The 26615-nt window shown below is 35.4% G+C and overlaps 1 protein-coding gene and 1 long non-coding RNA gene across 4 annotated transcripts in view; one reads left to right on the plus strand and one right to left on the minus strand.

Moving 5' to 3' along the window:
* Positions 1–21670, plus strand: part of Tab3 (TGF-beta activated kinase 1 (MAP3K7) binding protein 3) — a 57753-nt gene extending 36083 nt beyond the window's left edge. For 2 of the 3 annotated variants that reach the window (XM_078035005.1, XM_005329169.4), the window contains 6 exons: positions 237–1698; positions 2668–2828; positions 7943–8036; positions 10987–11070; positions 15170–15271; positions 17470–21670. In XM_078035005.1, the coding sequence (XP_077891131.1) occupies positions 237–1698; positions 2668–2828; positions 7943–8036; positions 10987–11070; positions 15170–15271; positions 17470–17618 (2052 nt within the window). In that variant the 3' untranslated portion in view covers positions 17619–21670. The remainder of the gene's footprint in view (positions 1–236; positions 1699–2667; positions 2829–7942; positions 8037–10986; positions 11071–15169; positions 15272–17469) is intronic. The other variant, XM_013360276.4, reaches the window with a different exon arrangement.
* LOC144371783 (uncharacterized) overlaps positions 12851–26615 on the minus strand; it is a 61988-nt gene continuing 48223 nt past the window's right edge. The window contains exons 2-3 of the long non-coding RNA XR_013431895.1: positions 18039–18091; positions 12851–16488 (exon numbers count right to left, since the gene is read on the minus strand). This is a non-coding gene — a long non-coding RNA (uncharacterized LOC144371783). The remainder of the gene's footprint in view (positions 16489–18038; positions 18092–26615) is intronic.

Genomic DNA, 26615 nt, shown 5'->3' on the forward strand with positions numbered 1-26615 from the left:
GTACTTTATATTTCTGTAGCAGTAGTAGTAGTGGTAGTACTAGTAATGTGAACTAAATGTTTATAAACCAATATGATTGATTTGGCATCTTCTTTTCAGGGTAGATGACCATCAAGTTTTTTTGTGGTTAAAATACTGCTCTCTACTTAACTCTATGACAGTAGTATAAAGCCTGATTTCCACTATTAAGATTCATTAATTTTGCCAATGTTATTTTTACCATTTTTCTCCCCTAGAATAACAACAATCTTGAAGCCTGTTGCCGAGCCCTTTCCCAGGAGAGTAGCAAATACTTATATATGGAATACCATAGTCCAGATGACAATAGAATGAATAGAAATCGCCTTTTGCATATTAACCTGGGTATACATTCTCCTGGTAGCTACCACCCAGGAGATGGAGCTCAACTTAATGGTGGTCGAACACTGGTACATAGCTCAAGTGATGGACACATTGATCCACAGCATACAGCAGGTAAACAGTTGATTTGCTTAGTTCAGGAACCACACTCAGCTCCAGCTGTTGTGGCTGCTACTCCCAACTACAATCCATTTTTTATGAATGAACAGAACAGAAGTGCAGCTACTCCTCCTTCACAGCCACCTCAACAGCCATCTTCCCTGCAAACAGGAATGAATCCATCTGCTATGCAAGGGCCTTCACCGCCGCCGCCACCACCTCCTTCATACATGCACATACCTCGGTATAGTACAAATCCAATTACTGTTACAGTGTCCCAAAATCTCCCTTCTGGACAGACTGTACCAAGAGCTTTACAGATTCTTCCACAAATTCCAAGCAATCTCTATGGGTCTCCTGGTTCTATTTATATTAGACAGACATCTCAGAGTTCATCAGGAAGACAAACTCCTCAGAGTACGCCATGGCAGTCCTCACCACAGGGCCCAGTGCCTCATTATAGCCAACGTCCTTTACCTGTTTATCCACACCAACAGAACTATCAACCTTCTCAGTATTCTCCCAAACAGCAGCAGATTCCCCAGTCTGCTTACCATTCACCTCCTCCTTCTCAGTGTCCTTCACCCTTCAGCTCTCCACAGCATCAAGTACAACCTTCCCAGTTGGGCCACCCAAGCTCCCATGTGTTTATGCCACCTAGTCCTTCAACTACTCCACCCCATCTATATCAACAAGGACCTCCTAGCTATCAGAAACAGGGAAGCCACTCAGTAGCCTATCTCCCATACACAGCATCTAGCTTACCCAAAGGTTCCATGAAGAAGATAGAAATTACAGTTGAACCTCCTCAAAGACCTGGGACAACAATTACTAGGAGTCCTTCACCCATCAGTAATCAACCCTCTCCTCGGAATCAGCATTCACTGTACACAGCCACCACGCCACCTTCAAGTTCTCCTTCAAGAGGGATGTCTAGTCAACCAAAACCTCCATTTAATGTTAATCCTGTGTATATTACATATACACAGCCAACTGGACCTTCATGTGCTCCATCGCCATCTCCTCGGGTGATACCAAACCCAACTACAGTTTTTAAAATTACTGTAGGCCGAGCAACAACTGAAAATCTTTTAAATTTAGTGGACCAAGAAGAGCGCTCTGCAGCACCAGAACCTATTCAGCCCATTTCAGTGATACCAGGCTCTGGGGGAGAAAAGGGAAGCCATAAATATCAGAGGAGTTCTAGTTCTGGATCAGATGACTATGCCTATACACAAGGTAAATTTTAGCCCTTTTTATAAAAGTTGATCTTTGTGGTAAAGTGGCAGTCTCCTATTTGAATAACACTCTATTAGCTGGTTAGTTTTAATTAAATGTTTAGTATTTATTAAATGTTGGGCAGTGACATTAATGCCTCAGAGTCATCTATACACTGTTTTAAAATACGAATGTATAGGCGTGAAAATTGTGACTTATTAACATTTTGTGGGGGAGAACACTCATTTGGAAAAAATACTAACCAGTGAAATAATAAGTGAAATGGATAGTCACAACTACAGAATAGGAAAAAGAGATTCAGACAGGGTGGAGGGTGGACTGTAGTTCAAAGAATGTGAATCTTTTCTGAAGATGGTCTGAAGAGCATAACAGTACTGATAAGTAATATAAAAGAAGTGAAATTAGTAATGAAGAATATTATTGGAGTAGCTAATATTAGACCTATAGAAAAATAAAGATTTTTTAAAATCTTAACTTTTAATATTTATTCTTTGATTGTAACTGGACACAATATCTTTATTTTATTTATTTATTTTTATATGGTGCTGAGGATTGAACCCAGGGCCTCCCACATGCTAGGCGAGCACTCTACCACTGAGCCACAATCCCAGACCCATGTTCAGATAGTTTTGAGAGAGGAGAATTTAGTACTTTTTAGTAATCTTGCAGTGGATAGGGAGTGATTATAATTCTAAGTTAATTTGCCTGATTTTAAGCCTTTTAAAACACAAGTCCAGTTAAAGAGAATCTTGTGGAAACTGAGGGATATCCTTAGGGAAATAAAAGATGAATGAACAAGACAGATGTGCAGGTGATGTATTTTGGTAGTTAAGAGCTAAATTAAAGCATTAGAGTAAATGCTGACCCCCAAGTTGGATGAGTGCTTTATACATTAGCAGTGCATATAGAAATTTTCCAGTCACTTATTCAATGTTATTCTCTGCAATGACTTTATCTATAATGCTATAGCCTTGCTGTTACATCAGCGAGCAAGGATGGAGAGGTTAGCAAAGCAATTGAAAGTTGAGAAAGAGGAGCTAGAGCGGTTGAAGGCTGAAGTTAATGGTATGGAGCACGACCTGATGCAGAGACGCCTCAGAAGAGTCAGCTGCACCACTGCGATCCCCACGGTAAGTGATCTTGATAGGAAAGTGGCCATTTGTTTTTCTTTTAAGTTCTGTTCCTGACAGGGTTTTTTTTAAAAAAACAATGGATGCAGGACTTGTCAGAATTTTTTTTTTCACATGTGCAAATTCCATAGGCTCATCAGTATTTTCAAAGTCAGTTATAATCAAGGTATAGCATCTCATTTATTGCAAATTGCTTTCTGTCAAAATAGAAATATGCACCCTGATCAAAAGTTTTATAAATTATTCTCCATGTATTCATTTATTCTTCTAAGCAGAAGATATATATTTGTTCAAATAGTTAAATATGAATTTTGGGACAGTATTGATTATAGGATATTTTAAGACAAAGCAATTTCACCAAATGTAAGTCATTGTAGAAACTGAGATGACAGTATTGATTGATAGTGGTCCTTCAGGGTACTTCTCTGATGAAAAGATTTGGGTATTTTCAACATGTTGGTTAATGTATAGGAGTTCTAATGATCTCAAATAACTCCCAAAATTCTAAAGCACGTCTCCTAAAATCTTGGGACTCCACAAGCTTTCTATGATCCAACCTATCATTTCACCTTTCAACATTCATGGATTCTAGTTTTTGCATACAGCTTAGGAGTGTGGTGCTATGCTAGGTGCTTAGTGCATACCTGCCAATGGGAAAAATAGATAATTGTATTAATACATTGGGGTAAGTGCCATATATGGTGCCAGGTTAATGAGAGAACACCTACATTATCTGGTTTGTCAGTATATTCTATGCACTTCTCTCACATTATCCTCCTGGAATGACCCTTCTAAAATTCTGCATGTATAAATCCTGTAGTTCAAGGCTCACATAACTCTACTTTTTCTGTGGAGCCTTTCCTCACCTTTCCTTCCTTAAGTTTAGGGTTATCTCTCAGCTTACATATGTATATATGTAAGCATATATTTATCAGGTCTCTTGTCATCAGCATAGCTGTAGCTCCTTTCTCATAGAGAAAATTTTACTTGAGGTTCCTGGCTTCAAAGGGGATCTGTGAAATCCCTGAAATTAAGTGCACAGTTTCATATGTGTGATCATATGGGAGGTGGAAAAATAGCTTTCATCTGATTTTCATAAAATTATTAAAGGAAAAAAAGGGTAAGAAACCACTGCCCTAAACAATTGCTAGTATTGCTATAGTCAGGGAGGAAAGGGGGAAGGCATTTTTAAAGGTAAAGAACACAAGATAATGAGGGCTTGAAGTCAAGACAGGGACTAATTTTCTCAAAGCAGTAAATAGAGTTCCCTGGCTTAAGCCGATTTCTGATGAGTTTCCAAAGATGAATGTGCATAGAGGTATAATGTGGTTTAGACCTTGAAAGCTGCATCAAGGCATTTGAATTTTATTCTGCTGGTAACAGGGAACCAGTAGAAGTATTTGAGGAAGAGGTTTTTGAGAATTAGGCATATTCAATAATTTAATCAGATTTTTTCTAATATTGACTCTTCTCTGTTAACATTAGAAGGACGAATTTTCATTAAGCACTTGGAAAATTACAATGCTATCTTTTAACTAAAGGTGATGTTACTGTAAATTCAGTTTCTGCCTCATTTCTCTATGAGTCTTCTGGTTAGGAAAGTTATTGAAATATAAAACCCATATGGGAATCTACTTAATGATGGTTGTGTACTTTGTAATTCTCTAGGTACCTGTACAGCATAAACAAATTAAGCATTTTCTTTAATCTTATAAACCTTGCTTATCAACTGCTTGCTACATGATAACCTCTGCTAAATAAAACTATTAAAAAAAATTGGAAGTCAGAAACTGTCTAATGTAACCTGGGTTCGTTCTTCAAAAAAAGCACCCAGATTTTAGATTGGAGCTTTTATTGATGAGTCAGTTTCGAAAACAAAAAAAGATAAGTTGATAAAACTTCCCTGACTATATTTTTAACTTTTTAAAAAGAGGATTTCAAAGATAAAGTGAGTATAGTGAAACCTGTGTAGAACCATCTTCAAGCTTCAGAAATTGGTAGTTAGATGGGTGATAATCAAGAGATGAGAGGTTTGTGATTGCCTTGTAATTCTGCTGTCAGACCTGTAGTAAAATGGAAGACACTTAGGAGTGCATGTCTGAGGAACAGTTTGTTGTACGTGGTGGTTAAGACAGTGAGTGGGCTTTTGAGTCAGGTATAAATTTGAATTCTATTTCCTCTACTTGTGTCACTCATATCTTTGGATAAATTACATTCTCTATGCTTATTTTCTTCTCTATAAAATGTGTATGGGAGAGTTCCCATCCCATAGGATTTTCTTTAGAATTATATAAGATACAATAAGCAGTAAGTGTTCTTATAAAACATTGGTTGCAAAATACTAGAATTTTGCTTACTATATATGATACACACACACACACACACACACACACACACACACACACACACACACACACACACACACCCCTACCTGTTAATATACAAATCCAAAGCAATTTACAAAATTTTGGTTTTGCTTTAACTTAAGGAATTATGTTGTGCATGTTCCTAGTGTAAGAAATTAACCAAGAAATAAATTGTTTAGTCAAAATTCTCATTGAGGCTCATTTGAGGAACCATAAGATAATGGAAATGATAACTGTCTAGGCTTAGGAGTCAGAATAGCTCTGGCACTCACTGGCTATAGCCAACTGGTCTTATTTTATTTGCCCTGTCTATAAAAGGGAAATTATAATAAATACAATATTGTTATAAACATGAAAGAGACAATGTATGTAATATGCCTGGTATGAAGTAGGTGCTCAGCAAATGGCTGTCATTGTCCCACTTTGTTGTAGGAATAGCCAATAGAGTGTTGACATTTTTGCACATATTGCTACCTTCAAGTTTAGACAAATTAATTTCTAATCAAACAGTGTACAAAAAGTTGGTTAAGAAGTACTTGCCTAATGAGGTTGCGAGGCACATTTGTGACCAGCCATATGTGTGTTTCAGAAACTTAGTGTAGAAGTGAAATAATCTTTTCCTAAGGAGAATAGAAATTTTGAGATGTGGCATGTCATTTTCCCTCAGTCTGCTGTTTACAGAGTACTATATTAAATGATGCAGAAGATGGTTTAGATATGTGCATCTAACTATAAATCTATATTTGTGTGTGTGAGAAAGAGAAAAGTTATGTAGGGTAGTAAATCAAAAGTGTTGGCCTGCTAATTGGTAATGACATAAGTACTTTCAGAGTTCAGAGATAGAAACAGCCTTTTGCTAATTGGATCCAAAGATGAGACAGTTTCATGGAGGAAGGGAAATTTTAGGCAAAGAACTGCCAGTTTTTCTTCTACCAAGCTATTTCTCACTATTCATCTTATTCTGGTTGATTTTTGGATACCCCACAGCTTTGAGTCCCAGATGCATATCTGTGGATAAGTACCAAACATCAACAGTGGTCTTCGATGTTGGTCTCTGTGGCACAATGGTTGCCACAGAGTTAAAGTGCAACAACAGTTGACTTAGGTATTTCTGCCACCCTTTGAAAAAAAAGAATTTTAGATACAAATAACTCTAACTAAAACCTGTCCTCCATGAAAACACAGCATACTTTTGGCAAATGGCAGTAACTATTCAGAAACAGCTTTCCCCTCTCAATCAGAAGTTAGGAAAGGGACATAGGAATTTTACAGATAAACCCTGAGTTTAGTGGATTCCAGTGGCTCTGGTATGTTTGAAAATGAGCCTAATGACCAGAGTGATTTTTTTGTTTTTGTATAGTAAATGTGTAGTAACCTTTACTATGCAGGGCCATGGCTGAAAAATCTCTTTGCACCGTCAAAAATACATAGGAAGGATCAGTGCCTTCAAGAGACTATATTACATGGTCCTAGGAAGATAGCATCACTCTTTGGATCCCTTAATTAATTCTTTATCTTTAATGTAAATGCTCAATTATACCTTTTAAACTGTTACAATGTTGCCTGGTAGGCAAGGTATGAGCATTTTACATGTTAATGCTACATAGTTTCCCATAGAAATGAGGGAAAAAAAAAACAGTACCTAATATTTTTGAGTGATTTTTTTTTTGTTTTTCTAGCATTCTAAGGGATAGTTAGCTTCTATTGAGCCTTTTAAATCTCTTAAACTTTTGATCCTTTCTCATTTAATGGATATTCCCAGTTATTCTAATAATACCTCCTAATAGCATACAATTTTGTGAATTAAGATATTCTTTCTCATTTTTCTTCACTGTTGAATACATGTATTTTGGTAAAGGTTAAAGACATTAACAGAATAGAATTTTTTTCTGTTTTCCCACAGTAGCAGATACATGTTTTTTTTTTCTTTTTATAGTTAAAACCACCCCAGTAATTGAGTTAATACCTGGACTATGCTGAAAGTTTCAGTACCTGTGCCTCTAGAGTCCAAACACTGGCCTTATTTTTTACCGTTCACACACACACACACACACACACACACACACACACACACATGCATATATAAATAGTAAAGAAATTGACAATGGCAAGAGAAGTAAAGACTTCCAAAAAGTCTTACTTACCTGAAGATTAGAACTCTCTCCTTATATGTGCTCCTGAAAGGCCTAGGAACTGGGTGGGCTAGAAAGGTTGAGGGAGAAGAAACAGTTGAAGAAAGGAAAATTGACCTATGCCTCCATCTCCTATTCAGTAAATAGGGAATTGTTCAGAGGAAGAAATGAGAGAATCCTGGTAAACACAATGCCTGACACTAAGCACTTAGTAAAATTAGTACTGTTATAAATTTTTAGCAGGTTGGACAAGACCAAAATCATGGACATTGTTTGTTTAGAAGGTTGTTTATCTTAGTTTCCCTTGCCATGAAAATATAGAAGCAGAATATTCTGTGATTAAAATGGTAGTATATTGTATGATAGAACAGTCCAATATTATAGCCTACCACTACATTGCAGCTTTTGTTTATATGTGGCCATTTCAGTGTCTCCATTTTACCCGATTATTCCTTTAAAAATATACATTTAGGACTTCTTAAACATGCCCTCTTATGGACTAAGGCAGAATTCTTGGTAATACCCAATCAGAACAATTAACATGAAACGCAGTTCTTAAATGTTGGGCTTGATAATGACTTTCCCACAATTGCTATTTTGGGTCCTTTCTTACTAGCCTGAGGAAATGACAAGATTGAGAAGCATGAACAGACAACTCCAGATAAATGTTGACTGTACACTGAAAGAAGTTGACCTCCTTCAATCTAGAGGTATAGACTTGATTATTTGGTAAACCATAAGTTAATAGTGTGGTATTTTTAAGCTGCGTAAATAGCAATAATTTTGATTTTGTAGATTTAAGAGACAATTTTTGTCCATTATAAGATTATAATCCTTATAAAAGAGATCACCCTTGCCCTTGCTCATGGATCAGATTTGGGGGATCAAAAAACAGTTTTACTTTGGTGATTTCATCATTATTCTTACCTAAAGTGTTTTATGTCATGTCTTTGCATTTATTCCTCTTACTGTGAATGTTTTATAAAGCAATGCGTTTTAAGATATAGTACAGTTTAGTCAGCCATCTAAAATATCTGAAAAAAATGGGGAATCCCAAATCAGTTTATCAGATGTTTCAGCTTTAAATATTGTATGCCATTTTTTTGTTTGTTACATGAAGAGTTTTAGTGTTTTGATTTCTTACATTAGTATACTACTGAAGAAGCTCTCAACTTTCATTTACCCAGTTCACTAGATTAGAGACAGCCTTCATCCATTTCCTCTAGGAAATAAAGTGATGTGAGTGATATGCCCATGTACCATTGCTTTCATCGGTCAAATTGTCTGCTTACCATGAGTCAGTCCCCAACACTGTTTCTGCCAGTTACCATACTTCTGTAATTTAATGTTTCATAAACTGAGATGAATCCAGAGAAAGCCTGTGTCTAAAAACCAAAGGCAAATGTTTTTTTAAGCCTCAAAGACAAAATCCTGAAAAGATAAGGGCTATGATAGGAACTAAAATCATAAAAATCTAAAAGGATTCTCAGTGATTTATAGAAGTGTCCTTAGAATCTTTCTTGCTCCATTCTAAAGAAATCAAAACAGAAAATTTGCAGATCTGGGGTTTAGCATACTATGGTCTGCTGTTTTATTTATTAATAAAATTTTAGTGAAATGATAGCTATCCCCATTTGTTTGTATGTTATCTATGGTTGCCTTTGTGCATCAGTGGCACAAATGCAACAGAGACTGTATTACAGGTCCACAAAGTCTAAACTATTATCAGACCCTTGACAGAAAAACTGTGCTGACCTTTGCTTTTGGTCACCCAGGGTTTGGTTTACATAAGATAATATGGAACTTCAGCCATAAAGAAAAGGTCTTTGTCTAAACATTAAACTATTGCTTTATCCATTTTTTTACATTGAAGTTGATGCAGATTTTTCCTTAATGTTTTAGCCAGCCTTTTCCCCGAGCCCCCACAATTTCTCTTAATTATGGCAGCTAAGAGAGCTTCTATGATCTTTTAAGAATATACAATATAGTATCTCATTGCCACTTCTAGGCAAGACTGAACAGTAGAGGCAGGAGAACACAAACAAAATGGAACTGTCTGAACAATAAATAGAAAAATTGGACTGTGAAAGTTGAGCAATCTAGTCAAGTACCCTTGAAGTTATTTTCAGAAGCTTAGTCACTGTGTAGCCTGATAGCTTTAAGCAGTGAAAGATTTACTATGCATAACATGTAGGTTATAAAGACTCTTGCTACTATACCATAGAAATTTACATCTATTTTTTTTTTACTTGAGTGGTCTTTGAAGCAAAACAAGAAACATTTAACTCAAAAATTTGGTTAGGATATTTATAGTAAACCTTATGGGATCTAGAAATTAGAATATTAGCTGTGACTTAAGGAATCGGAAATACATATGTAGCATTTTATCATAAACAATCCAGTTACTACATCAGATAGCATCATGGTATTTATGAGCTACCATAGGAATTATTTACAGGAAATTCTCCCAAAATAAAACAACATATCCAAGTGGATAAACTACTTGTAATAGGACCTGCAAAGGGGGAACCACTATTAAGGTTTTGTAAGTAAAGAGCTGTGTTTTGGGGCTTTGTTGGGCAATGACCTTGCAGTTAGCTCTTTTTGGTACTGAAGCATTTCCAAGTCTCTTTACGGAAGGGGTCCAAACCTAGCTAATTTATACTGAATTCTTTTTATACACTCTAGAAAACTTTTTATACCAGGTTGACCAAGTTTCCAGTCTGAACTTTCTTTTTGAGGTATAGTGGGTGGCATTTAGACTAGATACAAATCAGTGCATACATTGATGAAAAGTAACTTCTGGTAATAATTTTTGAGGAAAAAAGTTTAGAAATCAGGACTTAACTATTTAGTATAATTAAATTGTCGGTATCCTACTCCATCCTCTGTAAATAAACAAACTTTTACTGGAATTGTGTAGAACAACCAGAGTACAGAGAGAGAAATTAGGACTCACACTAGGAGAAATGGTTGAAATGCAGACCAGTGTCTGTATCAGGGCATGAATATCTTAGAAGTGAAAAATTGTGTGGCAAGACAAATTTCTCAAGGAATGTTCTATACTGAAATTGGCACATCATCTTTTATCATTGATAAATCATATGGGCTACATTAAATTTAATATTGAAGTTAAGATTATCCAATTTTGAAAATAAGTAGCAGCTCATGGATTCCTATTTCACAGTTATCCAGGTCACTTAGCTATCTCAAAATAATTTTTTGGCCTCTTCCATAATGGATAAATTTTTAAGGTAAATTATGAAAGACATGAAAGTGAGCCTTCACTATTTGTCTTCTCTTATGGTTTGTTCATTAAATTAAAACAGAATACAGGTCAGCCATCCTTTCATTTCTTCATTTACCTCTTCAAATGCCCAACATGCTTAATCCTGCCTGAGGAGACTAGCTTTACATTTAGAGAAATATTCCTTCAGGTAACACATTGGAGACAAACACTGATGTGGTTTTCTCAGTTCTTTTTTCACAGTGATTAAAAAAAAAACACAATTTCAGTGGGAGGACAGAATAGTATAATGAGATTTGAAACCCTGGAAAACATTCTCCCTTCTTATGTCTTTGATTTTTTTTAAAAAAGAAAATATATAAATAGCAGAAGAAAAAGTCTTAAATGCCTGGTTGATTTTATTTTATTTATAGGAAACTTTGATCCAAAAGCCATGAATAATTTTTATGACAACATAGAACCTGGTCCAGTTGTACCACCAAAACCATCCAAGAAAGGTAAGTAGGGACATGCCACAATCATTGTAGAAACAAATGACAAAATTCTTTGAAACTGAAGAAATTTCCATTTGAGATCTTTAGCTCGTTCAGCATAAACAAAGTTACCATCTTGATGTCACCATAGCAAGGCAATAATGTTACATCCCTAAATGTTAATTTTTTAAAAGCACACAATTGAATGGAATATATAATTTTATTGAAGCTGTATTATATAATTAATGGTACAAAACAATAGGAATTTCAAAGGTCTAATGTTAAACTACAAAGTTAGATTTGTAATAGATCTGAGATTATTTTGTAGGCAACAGGAGTCCTTGTGTACTCAGAAGTTGAGCATAACAATTAGGGGAGGGGAGGGGTGTTTTCTTATCAAGGACAAAATAAATTCTATATAACAAACATTTTCAGATTTTTTTATGTAGAAATGGTTTAATATCATCAAAATCTGTTTTATTTGAAATGCATTCTGCTGTCATGTACAACTAAGTAGAATAATTTTTTAAAAATCTGTTCTATTTTTATGTATCAATGTTTAAATTAAGATATTATAATGCCAAGTAATCAAATTAATTTGCGTTATTAAATGTAGGTAACATTTCTATCCCATTATTAATGAGCAGCCCAAGTTGCTTCATAATTATAGTTCTAGACTGAATTGAAGTATACATTTCATATTTTAGTCCTTTTTGTTTTAAGCAGTTCAAACTATTGATTAAAGACATTCTGAAGAGTGAATATTTTTAAAATCTTAGATTTGTTTTAATTAAGCCATATATAAATTCCATCTAAATCATATAAACTGAGCTAAGAAATTTTGATTAATAACTTCATGAGTAATGTTTAGATACCCATTTTTCAAGCCTGACATGCAGATACAATACCAAATTAACCCCACTAAGACTTTTTACCCCCGCCCTTTTTTCAGGGGGCAGTACTGGTGATTGAACCCTGGGGCACTGAATCACTAGGCTATACCCCTACCCAGCACTTTTTTTTTTTTTTTTTTTTTAAGTTTTGGGACAGGGTCTCCCAAAGTTGCTGAGGCTGGCAATGAACTTGCAATCCTCTTGCCTCAGCCTCCTGAATAGCTGGGATAACAGCTGTGTTCCACCATACCCACTAAACTTTATTTAACAAAATTGATTCTAAAATTCAAATGGAAATGCAAAGCAATCTTGAAAAAAAAAAACAAAAGCCAGAAACCTTAAGCTAACCAACTTTAGGACTTAATTATAAAGCTAAGGTAATTACAGTGTGATGCTGGCATAAGAATAAAGAAATTGAACACTAGAACAGAACAGAAAACCTGGATATAGATCCCCCACTCAACTGTCAGTTGATATTTTGATAGAAGCAACCAACAGAGAAAGGAAAATCTTCAACAAGCAGGACTGGAAGAACTGAATATCCTTGTGGGGAAAACACAAATTTTGATCTCTGCCTCACATCATCATTATAATACAAAAATCTTAATTTGTTGTTCGTACACCTAAGTGTTTTTAAACACTAAGCTTTATAAAGCTTCCAGAACAAACATAGTATCTTTGCTACTTGGGTGTACTTAAAGTTTAAACAGGACACAAGAAGCAATAAACACAATTGATCAACAAACCTTCATTAAAATTCAACACTTCTGCTGGAGAGACTCTTGAGAAAATGAAAAGGCAAGCCACAGACTAGGAGAAAATATTTGAGAAGTATGTCTGAATAAAAAATTGGTATCCATAGCCTAAAGAACTTCTACAAGACAATAGTAAAGAGACAAAAAACACCCGACTTTAAAAAGCAAAAACATTTAATCAGACCTTCACAAAGGAATACACATGAAAGACCATATACAAAGAAATTTCTTGAGGCGACATGATAGATCTGTTGCCAAGAGCCTGTTGAGTCTGAGTGGTGATTTTCTAGCAGTGGTAGTGATAGTGTCAATATGTCATTTTGTTTTCTGTCTCTGGGACCAACACCATGTAATTGAGGTAGGAGGTTCCTGTTTGGTATCCTCCTTGGCTAGAAATTGTGCAAGGCTTGCATTGATATTCCATGATGTAGTCTCATAAATATCAACCTTCATCTAGCTCTCTACAAGTACTTGTACACTAAAAAGGTTTTTTTCATGGCTTGTTTAATTCAAATAAAATTTGCTAAAGCTGATATTGGATAGTCCCATGAAGTTAGCTGTAATGGGTCCAGTTACAACCCATTTCTTAAATATGTATCAGATGCTCATATGTAAATTATACAGATGCTTGATTCTAAGACTCCTACCCTAAGCAGTTTCTACTCTATATGTACAGTTTTAATATAAAAGACTAGAAAGACACCTAAAACATTTCACAATATTTTATTTTAGAAATTTGTTTTAATTATATACTAGCATAAGCTATTATAAATGTCAGTAAAAAAATTGTACTATTTACCATAGTTTCTGAACTTTCACATTTTTTCTGTTAAAATTTATAATAAAACTTGATTAAGTTCTCCAATTTCATTGGAAGCCTTTTCATAACAGGTTTCTCAAAAGCTACTCATTTTTCTTTATGAATTCAAATTTGTTTTCTTTTAGGCACTTGCATATTTTCCACTTTGTTTTTTAAACTAACATGGCCTTTGTAAAAGTACATCTAGTTTAGCACAGAATGATTGCAATAGTACTCAGTAACAAACCAAATGAATAAAATGCTCACAACTGGTAGAAGTGGCATATTGGTTTGAATAAATGTCTTGGAGTTATATGCAAGAAATCCATATGGGATATAGAAGTTTATGTGCATAAATGTGATAAAGAAAGAGACAGAAAGGAAGACAGACTTTTTTGAATTGGACTTGGCAGTTAAGCAATACAGTGTGTATTACCCCTCAGGTGACTCAGCAAGTCTCCTCACTTCCCCATTGGGAACTCATACAGTGGCAAGAGCACTGACCTTGGCTTCCCAGATACTAAGTACTGATTCTGGTCATCTTAGCCACATGGCCTTGTTCAGCTCTAATCTGCACCACAGTTGATCTGTTCAAATATTTACCAGGATATTTTACAAGGTTTTTGTAAGAGTTAGTGACATGTAGGCATGTGATGCTGTAAAAGTGCTTTACAAAACCTAAGAAATAGAACTTTACCCTTGTTTGTTGGGGTCTATGGAAACATTGACTCTGCTCTTCTTTAATTCTGATAATGGAGTGTTGGAGTGTTTAAGCATCATGCTTAGAATTCTAGAACAGTGATCTCCAAAGGTGTTGCATTAGGGGATTGCACAGGGGCTCCAAACCAATTAGAAAATGCAATACTTTTCTTTGATTCTTAAATGCAAAAATAATATGAAGTCTGCCATTTTTCATTTTTACTTAATACAAAGATTATTTACTAATAACCTATTAATTCATAGAAACATTCTAGCAAGAAGTCAGGATACATACAATTATTGCCTATGTTGCAAAATGACTGCTGCAGATGTGGGTAATTAGAATTCATGAAACAATTTGGGAGCACAGGTTTATCAGGACATAGTATTATTTTGAGTCAGTTTTGACTTAAAGAGCAAGAATAATAGTACTTAAACTATAAAATCTGTATTTCATCATCATTATTGTAATAGTTAGCCTTGTATGGATAGTCTGTTTTCACCCTATAATTTCCTGTTAATTATTGCTTAATTGGAGAATTACTGTATTGTAATCTTCCTAATTTTACTTCCACATTGACATTTCATTGCTATCACTGTTTGTACCCCTAATCCACTAACAAGTAGGAATCTGATAAAATAGGCCATTGGTTCTGGGTAATCAGAGAATGGAAAATGTTGTAAGAGCCAGGTTGTGGCTCAGGTTGCAGTGCAGAATTAAATGTAGTATTTGCCCTCACAGGACAACTAAAGGTAGCATGAAGTGATAGGAAATGTACTCAGCTGTTGGTTGCAGGAGTAAACCTTGTGAGCCTTTTTACTCTTGCTAAAGAATCACTTGATCTCTTCTTACTGGCTTTGCTTTTTTCCTTTTTTTTTCTTTTTTTTCTTTTTTTCTTCCTTTTTTTCCTTTTTCTTCTTTTTCTTCTTTTTCTTCTTTTTTTTCCTTTTTCTTTCCTTTTTTTTTAAATAAACAGACTCCTCAGACCCCTGCACAATTGAGAGAAAAGCTCGAAGAATTAGTGTGACCTCCAAAGTACAGGCGGATGTTCATGACACCCAGGCAGCAGCTGCAGATGGTTTGTACTTGTGTGTCCAGAATGTCCACAGACACATGTTAACTTATGTAGAGTTACCATAAAAGTAAAACCAAACCTTTAATTTTTGCTTTCAAAAATTATTCCCTAAGCCAGGAATAGGGCTATAATTCCAACTACTTGGGAGGCTGAAACAGGAAGATTCCAAGTTTGAGTCTTAACAACTTAGCAAGACCCTAGAGATATAGCTGAGTGACAAAAGTGCCCCAGGGCTCAATTCCCAGAAGCCACCCCGCTACCCTGAAAATTTTTTTTTCTCTATACAGAGTTAAATTTTAAGGCTATGCTGTCCAATTGAAATATTTTGCAAGCCATGTATATAATTCAAAATGTTCTAGTAATCACCCTAAATAGTAAAAAAAAAAGATTTTAATATATTTTATTTAATCCAATATACATAAAATATTTCAATATGAAATCAGGGTAAAGTTAGTGATTTTTATCCACTTACAGTACATCTCAAATCAGACTCATCATCTTTGAAACACTCAGTGGCCACCATATTAGGTGGATCAAGCTCCAAGGAAATAGCATATAGAGAACAAGGCCAAATAAACAATTTCAAAATGACTTGAAAGTTCTGGATTATTATGAACTTCTCACTGAAATTTTCTAATGGTTTATCCTGGCATTCAGTTGAAATGAGATTTCTAAAAGTATTGTATGTTTGTGTTTGTGCAAGTATACTACTTGCTAGTTCTTAAATTCCCCTTAATGCAGCAATTGAAACAAGAGAAATGAGCCCATCTTTTTTATGTAGTCATAGGAATAGGGTAAAGAACCCAGCAATTTTTAGTCATTGTATAACTAAGATCAACCTTCCCAATAGGGGCTGAGCCTTATCATAGGGTAAGGTTCAGAATCTGAACCTCAGTTCTCATGGAATGGTCACACTAGTCATTTGCCATGAAAGACAAATTGATAACCCAGAAGTAAGCTAGTTAATTTTTAGTGGGAAATATGCTAGCCCAGAACCATAACTGACAGAGCTTTCCCATATCTCAGTTTATTTTTGTTAACTATTTGGAAAGATTGCTTACCTTAGATCTTAATCGTATTTCCAGAACATAGTGAGGGTTTCCAGTGTCCTATAGGTGGACATTCCCAGCCTCTTGATCTTACCCCAGATTCCAGGGAAGATTTCATCAGGAGACCTTTAGCCTTCTCTTCACTCACCCTGCTCTTAATAGGGACTGTTCCTAAAAGACAGGATTTACAAATGGACCCTAGAAGCAGAGCCTTTTTAAGTGTGATGATTAGGGAGAATGAAGATTTAACACAAATACAAGTTTCGAATTTTTAAAAAACCTTGGAGGCCAACTTAAATTTGCCAGCATTTGATTTTGCAAATTATATACATTTTTTCAAAATATATGAAGGACATTTGAATGCCAAAGAAGAAAGAAAGAATCTGGGAATAATAGCCTTTTATATTGAATGTAATTTGGCTTTCAGAAAAACTGAAGTCTTTATCTTTTCACTATTCTGGGGAAATTTTTCTTATGAACTGTCCCCTGCCATTTATGAACCATTAGTACAAAGTACATGTGTATTGGAGTTTAAATATCTCATAAGAAAAGGCACATATATCAGATATTTACTATATTATGTATATAGTAACAGAAAAAAAACTCCAGGTAGGCCGAGATCGTCAGGGAAGACATGTTTTCTTCCATGTCAATTTTTTTTTTCATTTGGCTGGAATAAAGCATAAATATCCACTATCTATGAGTAATCTTTTAGGAAGATAATCTGTTCTGGACTTCTGTCCATCATTTTTTTTTTTCATTTTGGCAGTGCTGGGGATTGAACCCAGGGCCTTGTGCATGGTAGATATTAGCTATATCCCCAGCCCCCTTTTTAATTTTGAGGCAAGGTCTTGCTAAATTGCCCAGGCTGGTCTTGAAATTGTCATCCTCCTGCCTCAGCCTCTCAAGCAGCTGGGATACAGGTGAGCAACACCACACTCAGCTTCTGTCTTATAGCAAAAAAAAAAAAAGAACTATTTAGAACAAACTTTATATTTTGCATTCTGCTCAGTTATGCTTTTCTAGTAGATGTGCTTACTAAGTGCCTTACACATAAGGCAGAAAGTTACATCCCTTGCTTTTTGGATTGTACTTGGGAAAAAAAAAACTTTATCTTTACCCCCCTCTCTCTTTAATCTTCACTTCCCTCAGAGAATCTAACTGGCTCCACACACAGTCCTCGGATACAACCCCGAGATGAAGACTACGAAGGGGCTCCGTGGAATTGTGACAGCTGCACCTTTCTTAACCACCCAGCACTAAATCGCTGTGAGCAGTGTGAGATGCCACGGTACACTTGAATTCAGAAGAGTTGGCACCAGGTTAAGAGAGAAACTTTTTGAGCACCATGAGAAAAGGAAACCTCAGGAGTCTATTCATCTGCCCAGCCTTTTCATTTTCAATTGCACGGGGGGTGGGTAGGAGGAGGAATGGCACTGTGGTCACTGTGCTCACAAAAGGAATATGGTGAGGTCTTTTTTTTCCTTTCTTAACTCATTGCAGAGTTAGAGGTAGAAAGGAATACTTGAAACTGGGGAAGGATTCACTCCTGAAAGAATGTACACAGAGCTAAGTCAAGAGCTCTTCTGTGGAATCCCAATTGTTAAAGTTACTGCTGAGTGGCCCTTATGTTTTTTTTTTTTTTTAAGTCAAACCTTGAATGATATTATGAAAAGTTAACAGTTTATGCAGACAAACTGTGAATTCCAGAGTAGGCTTACCTGGCCACAGCTCTCTGGAAAACCAAGGCTCCCTGTGCTTCTTCCCATGCTTCCTATGAAGAGAAGGACAGGAAAAAGCACCCAGAATATGATTTTTTTTTTTGCAAAATAATAGATATTTTTAATTGCTGCTTTTTTCAGGGGTAATTTCAAACACAAACAATATGTTTTAAAATGTGATTTGTAGCAGTCAGGAATTAGGCATATTATGCCCATCATTGGAAAGTACAATCAGAGGTGGTAAGATCCCTTTGGCTTGTACAAGGTTTCATCAAGCTATATCAACACTGGTAACTAAGACCTAATTATGCCATATAAGAGAGATATTTTTAAGTTACTGTATGCTTTTATTAGGCCGTTTTAAAAAATATAAAATCATACTTTGTAAGGATTTGTTAAATGACATTCTTGTAAAACTGCGCTTTGCCAGTAGCACAGTGAATGTATGCCAAATGCAAGTCCATTCCAAAATCTATTTGGAAATCTTGAGCTCAGCTGTGGTTCTTAAGAAATGTTTGCAGTTCATAGGGCTTTTTTTTTTTTTTGCCTCCTTCCAATTTTGTGATGAATTCATGATGTTTACAGCACAGATAATACTTTGTGCCATAATCCTAATTTAGCTGAAGAAAAAAATCAATATTAGCTGTTCAATAAAGACTTATTTACACATGTTATAAACCAATGTGAGGGAAATTACAGTTGGCCAATATCAAAGTTGCACACTGCATTGTTTGGGGAGCAAGAAAAAACTGGTTAGGAAATATCGGATGGGGGTGTAGCTCAGTGGTAGAGCATATGCTTAACATGCACAAGGCCCTAGGTTTGACCCCCAGTATCACGAAAAGAAAAAAGATGAATACAAGAGTTTTAAATGAACAACTTTTTAAATAAAAGTGTTTTCAGAGATCATATTGAATTTGTCCAGGCATCACAGCAATCTATGAAACAGAACTTCAAGGTTTGGATAACTGAAGAGATAAAATCATGTGACTCATTAGGGTGCACCACTGGAAATTTAATAGCACATCTAAATAAGGTCTCTGCCACTGTTCAGTTTCCTTCTTGGCTCAGAATTGAATTTTAAAATCCAAACCCCTCGTTTTGGTGAATATAAACAGCAGTAAAGTTGGTAGATTTTCCCATTCTGAAGCATTTTGGCTAAGGTTATAACCTTAGGAAACCAGCAGGTGCCCCCCCTATACACACACACACACACACACACACACACTTTGTGTTCTCATTGTATTCTAATTTAGCAGTAATCTCTGGCAGGCTTGGAAAAACAAGCTGCACTTAATAGCATAATGAAACCAAAGGCATAACTCATCATAGTTTTCCATCAAATCATAATTTCATACTCTGCCTACAGCTTTGAAAACATTTTTTCATATGTGGAAAACTCCCCAAAATATGTCCACTCGTCTCCCAAAGTTAACTGTGGTTATGTAATTACACTGATAAAACATTTCTCGTTCAACAATTGTGGCAAAACTGTGAAAAAGATGGTGAGAAAGCAGACAGGCTTTAAAGCATGGACTTGAAAACAGTTTTTTTTTTTTTTTAAACAGGCTTTTTCTGGTATCTGTCAGTCTCCAACAACAGTCCAGCAGTCCTACTATCCTGTAAGATTCCTTTGCCTCTGTGTGGTTTTGTATCATGTTAGTGGTGGTCAACCCCACTTGGTGTTAATAAACAATTTAGGGGGACAAACCTATATATACTGCTTGGTGTTCTAGCTAAAAGGTTTACCAGTATTCATAGTGATATGCTGAAGTGGCAGCAATTAACTTGGCACTTGTCAGTTGAAATGAAAGTAGCATGTTTGAAAATAGTCAGATGCTTTATTAAAACCATGTAGATGACTTTAAAACTATTGCATGAAAATACATCCAGGTTAATAAGCTGTTATCATACAGTAGACGCATGGTTTCAGTCCTTTGATGACATGTAGTCAATCATTGCTTTCCTGCCAGGAAAAATGAGAAAACAGTCCATTTGCTAGGTGTGGAAGGTGGGGTATGAGATATCAGAGATTGGTTTTAAGGAAGTTTTGTACATGTCAATTTGTGATTGTGCACAAGTTTCATCTGCCAACTTAGGCCGTATTCAGTTTTTTAAAATATACATATTGTTTGACACTGATAAATTTGCTATGTTTAACTGTATCCCATAGACTTCTTGCCTATGACTAGATTGAGTAAGAATCCACCCAGCTTTCAAGGTATCTTTTCCAAAGGATCTCCTAGTCAGATTGGTATGCATAAACAATTGGTAGGAATTAAGTTGGGTGATCCCTGGCCACTGAGGCGCCTACGCCCTTTGGTTGAGTTGGTGAACTCCTTGTTTCTTGTAAGAGATTTTCTTTCTTAAAATACAACTGGTTTGATGTATCTGGTAACATATAGACCTGACTATACATTTTACATTATTTCACTGTTTCATAACTGGGTTTTTAGAAAGCACGTTTGCCATTCTGCTATAGTACATTGCCCCTTAAATTTTGGAGTTCTTAAAAGTTTAAAGTGGTAATAGAGGAGCCAGAAACTTTCTAAGCATTGTAAAATGTTGATATTGAGCTAGTATGGGAGAGAGTAGAGGCAGGAGATTTTAAAGAAACAAAAGAAATGCATTGTAAAAATGTAGTTTTAGAGCAGATTAATGATGGTGGGGAAAGTGTTGCTAATTTGTTTATTTCCCTGGAAGAAATGGGAAGTGTGATAAGCAGTTTAATTTTTAAGGAGCTGGTCTCAATTTTAGTACTTTTTAATTATAAATCGATGTTTCCTTAAATTTTGTCATTGCTTTGTCACAATTATCTAGGGTTCATATCCAACTTTCTGTGGCAACTCAATTTTATATAGTCTTTTAAAAGGTAATTGTAATGTCTTGCTGACGGTATAAACAAAAAGCAAGAATATAAGACATAGAAGAATTGTCCTTTAAAAATTATCAATGATGTATCCTGGAATGTGAAGATGTCCTTTTATAGTTAAAAATTATTTTAATATTGTACCATTGTTAGACCTTGAATGAGTCTATGTTACAGTGTGTGTATGTATATCTGTAGAGAAAGGAAAATGACAAGTGAAATGCTACTTTAAAAAAATCAAAATCGGGCACTGTCTGTGTTGCACCACTACTGTATCTTTTTGAAAGAATTAACAGTATTTTCCTATTGTGAAAGTTAATTCTGATGACGTTTTCACATTCACCAGAAATTTTTTTCTGTATTATTTGCATCCCCAAATATTTAATACAAGTAGATTTTGCATGGCTTGGGCATTCAGAGATTAATAGAATGATGAGTCAATTTTAATTTCTAAAGCCATGAAAAGTTGCTTTGAGACTGAGCAATTCTGAATTCTTATTTATAAGAACACGCAATGTCCATGTTTCTTTCCCTACTGTAAAGGAATTGATCAGTTTCTTCATTAAAGCAGCAAGAACTTATTAAATCTTGTAAATACCATGTCTCTTAGATTTCTGTGTATGCTGTGAATGAAATTATTTTGAGATGAAATTGTACAAAGGCATTTTAAAAGGCTATGCATGCATCGTACTTCCAAACAGTACATATTCAGAAAGTCAAAAGTTTCCTGAAAAATAAATTAATAAACTAAAAGCAAACACTACATTCTGCATCTTTTCTGTATAGTTAGAAATAATTCATAATATCAAGCTAGTTCTAGTTCTAAACATTTCTGGATGCACTAACTTAACCATCACATTTCATCTTTTTAGAACATTAGTAATGTTAGACGTGGGTAAGTATTAAGTGCACATTGTTCTGACTTGAAAATTTGTGGGTGAGTGTGTGTGTGCGCGCATGTTTTTATAAGTTGGAACATGTTAGAAACTTTATACTTTTTTCATTCCACTTAATGTTATTTACCGACAAACTGTTTTTCTTCTTTACATTTTTTTCTTTTTTGTAGTACTGGGGATTGAATCTAGGGGCACTCTACCACCGAGCCACACCCCCAGCCCTTTTTATTTTGAGTCTACATCTTGCCAAGTTGCTCAGGCTGTCCTGAAACTTGGCAATTTCCTATCTCAGAATCCCTAATAGCTGGTGTTACAGGGCCCTGCCACTGCATCTAGCTATTGATATCATTTGTAATTAGTTTTCCAAAGGCAAACAGAGGTTCTGTCACTTACCTTGCCTAGGGTCTGAAGTAAACCTTCCCAACTTTTTGCACAGAAATCACCACAGATGAATTCTATTAGACAACTCTTTTGTGATTAAATACATTTAAAAAATCATTTCTAGGGCTGGGGCTGTAGCTCAGTGGTAAACCACTTGCCTCACATGTGTGAGGAGGCACTTTGTTCAGTCCTCCGCACCACATTAAAAAATGATATTGTGTGTCCATCTACAACTAAAATTTTTTAAAAATAATTTCTACATTTTATATACATACAGAAGTATAGGATTGTATAATGATACCCCATTTATTCATTACCCAGCTTCCAAAATTAAATACATATTCTTATTTCATCTATATTCTTATCACCTCTCACTTTTCCCTGGATTATTTTAAAATAAATCCCAGACATCAGTTCATTTGGAAATACATTTTAACATAAGCACATTGTACTCATCACACCTTATAGAATTACTGCTGTTTAAATATTGAATATCCAGTGTTTTAAATTTCCCAAGTCTCACACATTTTTAAAAATAAGGTTTCTCAAATTATAGTATAGATGGAGTACTTGAAATTTGTCATGTCTCACAATGTGCAGTATGTGTGTATGCATGCACATCCTCAGAGTTTTCTTCTCTCCAGGAAACTAGTCATTTATTAACTGGAATATCTTCTAAGGAAACTTTTCTTCATCACCTATTTAGTTATACCCTACCACATCTTAGAATAAATGTCAAAGATAACTTTAAAAGTAGTAAAGTGTTTTTAACTCCAAATCAATTCCCACATCCTAGGTTGCCTTAAGCAGTTGAATTATTTTTAGTTACTTCAAATGTTCCGTTAGCACAGATGTGGTTTGCTGTGGTATCTGTTTTGTAGAGATATCCGTGAGGACTACATTATTTACCCTTAATTCCTGTATCCATATAATGATTTATTTAGAAATTGACCAGCTCAATTTTCATACAGAAGACTTGGGTGACTGTTGTGTGGGAGATGCCCAGTGTTTGTATCCCACCTGTATTCCTCCAAAGACTTCCTGACTTTGTCCTATTGGCCTTTTTCTAGAACATAGAACAGGTAATGTTTTATGATGGAGATTTTTAAGATAGTATATACAATATGTGGAGGGTTATTGCTGAGGGTTGAACCCAGTGGGGCAAGCATGCTAAGTAGATGCTCAACCACTGAGCTATATCCCCAACCTGTGGTTGAGATTTTGTTTTGCAAAATTGTAACCAATCAAATCATCTCGCTTTTCCTGCCTTTTGAACATTGGTGAATATATTTTTCAAATTGCCACATGTGGCAGGGGACTCTGATTTCAAGATTGCAATTTTAGTTTCTCTTCCCAAATTCCACTGAAACATTTTAAAAAAAACATTTTTAAGGATTGGAAAACAGGGAAGGGTACTCTCAAGGGGTCAGAAATGACAGGAAGTTGATGGATGTATAGAGGGCAATAGCAACTACTGTCAACCAGGCCACAACTCTAGCCATGAGTGAAGGTCAACCTGCAAAGCATGCCTTTGGGATTCCCCAATAGGACCCATGAAGATCCCCAAGCTCTGAACAGTGAGCAAATAGAACCTAGACAGAAAGCATGTAGATTGCATTTGCTTCCTGACTCACTTGGCACCACAGTTCACTAAAATAAGGAAAACAGTTACTAAGAGTTACTTGGCCACTAGTTAAGGGACATAAGGCAACAAGTAACTTCAGGCTGCCACGATGAACACAGATGAAAATCTTGTTTGGTCCCCTGAGGATTCCAGGAAGAGGTTTTCAACCCCACAGTAAATACTGAAAACAGTACTCACTGCTGTCTACTGTTGAGTGGCCAAAAACATGCTTAAAAGGTATTGAACTTCCCAATCTTCCCAATACTTTGTAATCAAGTAATTTCCAACCAAGTGATATATAAAACTACCGAAGAAAAGTAGAAAACTTGTTTTCAGTTTTGTTGGATATTAATATGATGGTATCAAACTGAAAAGCTTCACAGTGAAGGAAACAAGAATGTGAACAGAGAGCCTACAGAATGGGAGAAAACTTTCACTACCAGTACCTCAGATAAGGCATTAATTTTCAGGATATACAAAGAACTCAAAAAACCCAACATCAGGAAAATAACCCAGTCAATAAATGGGCAAAGGAAATGAACAAACACTTCACAGAAGAAGAAATATGAATGGTCAAAAATACATGAAAAAATGTTCAACATCCCTAGCAATTAGAGAAATGCAAATTAAAACTACACTGAAGTCCTGGGGTTGTGGCTCAGTGGTAGAGTGCCTGCCTGGCTGGCATGTGTAAGGCACAGGGTTCGATCCTCAGCACCACAAAAAAATAAAGGTATTATGTCCGCCTACAACTAAAAAATATTTTCTTAAAAACTACACTGAAATTCCATCTCACTACAGTCAGAATAGCAATTATAAATAATACAACTAACAAATGTTGGCAAGGATGTGGGAGAAAGGTACTCTCATACATTGTTGGTGGGAATTGGTGCAACCAATCTGCAGTATGGAGATTCCTTAGAAAACTTTGAATAGAACCACCACTTGACCCATTTATTCCACTGCTTGGTACATACCCAAAGAACTTAAAAACAGCATATATAATGATACAGCCACGTCAATGTTTATAACAGCTCAATTCACAATAGTCAAGTCACAGAAATAACCTAGGTGTTCCTCAATGGATGAATGGATAAAGAAAATATGGTATATATTTTGGAATATTACTCAGCCACAAAGAAATAATGGCACTTGGAACTGGAGAATATCATGCCAGTCTCAAAAAAATAAAGGTTGAATGTTTTGCTGATATGTGGAAGTTAACCCACAAAAAGCAGGAAGAAGGGGAGAATAGAAATTCAGTAGATTAAACAAAGGGGAATGAAGAGAAGGCATAGGTATAGGAAAAGTAAAGACAGTGGAATGAACCTGACATAATTTTCCTATGCACATATAAACACCACAGTGAATCCCACCATCATGTACATCCACAAGAATGGACTCCTAGTTAGAATAGGGTATACTCCATGTTTGTATAATTATATAAAAATGGACTCTACTGTCATGTATAACTAAAAAGAACCAATAAAATTAATGTATATCCAGGAAATGTGATAAAGAATACCAGAGGGAACAGACAGTAGATATAGAAGAAAATTGTGCCATGATATGTTAGCAGCAACCCCATACAACTCATTCACTACATCTCAATTACATTAAGAAGACATTTAAGTTTGTGGAAGTATATTTTATGATCTTTGCACAATAACAAAAGCACTTAACACATTTCAGATCATATTCCTGTTAAGAGACATAACTATATAGAGACATGGGGGCAGGAGGGTTGAGAAAATATTACCTACAAGGGTAAACAATCCAGGTGATATCAGAATTTTCCTAAATCTTTGTATAGAAGACACAATTCTCTTATTTTGACGTGCAAAATAGACTAAATGGTATTATGATTAACTTGGTTAATTCTCTATATATTGAGACTTTATATTTTGTAAAAAAAAACTATTTTTTCCTAATATCCAAACATTTACACACAGAAATCAAGAAAATCCCAATTTCAAAAGCAATTATACAGGCCATATTTTTTTGACCATAAGGTATTAAATCTAGAAGTTACTGAAATAAATCAAGCCATCTGAAAACTTAAAAAGCTCTTCTAAACTCTTGATTCAAAAGTGGAATAAAACAGATTAGTTCAGGCAAATTCTCAAAAAGAGGTTCTAGCAAAGACATTATCTCAAACTAAAAAGACTTTCAACTCCCCAAATAACAGAATGGAATAAGAATACTATATCCTAGTGACGTTTCAGAGACTGCAAATTTTGAATTATTTCTAGATGGAAATAAGTCATCCACACCTATAACAGAACAAATCACATGAAATGACAATTCAGAATGCAAAGTGATGTCTTTTGGGGAAATATTTCCAGCACAAGATGTCTCTGTGGCAACTCTTAACAGTGAAATGGGAAAATGGGGAGAAAAATCACAACTGTATGCTAAGAGAACACTCTTAAGATGGCCATGTCAAGAATCTTTACCAGCCAGAAAGCTCTGAGGAAGGGTTGATAGGGCAGAGTGGTGGGAGTGGAAGGGAGAGGGCATGGGGTAATTAATGATGGTTGAATGTGATGATCACTATTATCCAAGGTACATGTATGAAGACACGAATTGGTGTAAATATACTTTGTATACAACCAGAGATGAAAAATGGTGCTCTATATATGTACTAAGAATTGTAATGCATTCTGCTGTTATATATAAATTTAAAAAAGAAAGGGCCAAATCAAAATCATTCCAAGGCAAGATGAGGTACAACATGTGGGAAAGTGTTTTTAGAGGTGAGCAGCTTTAAGAAGGCACATAACTACTCACAAAGGAGTCAAATTACA

Source organism: Ictidomys tridecemlineatus, chromosome X (genome assembly GCF_052094955.1).
Source record: "Ictidomys tridecemlineatus isolate mIctTri1 chromosome X, mIctTri1.hap1, whole genome shotgun sequence".
Classification (NCBI taxonomy): Eukaryota; Metazoa; Chordata; class Mammalia; order Rodentia; family Sciuridae; genus Ictidomys; species Ictidomys tridecemlineatus.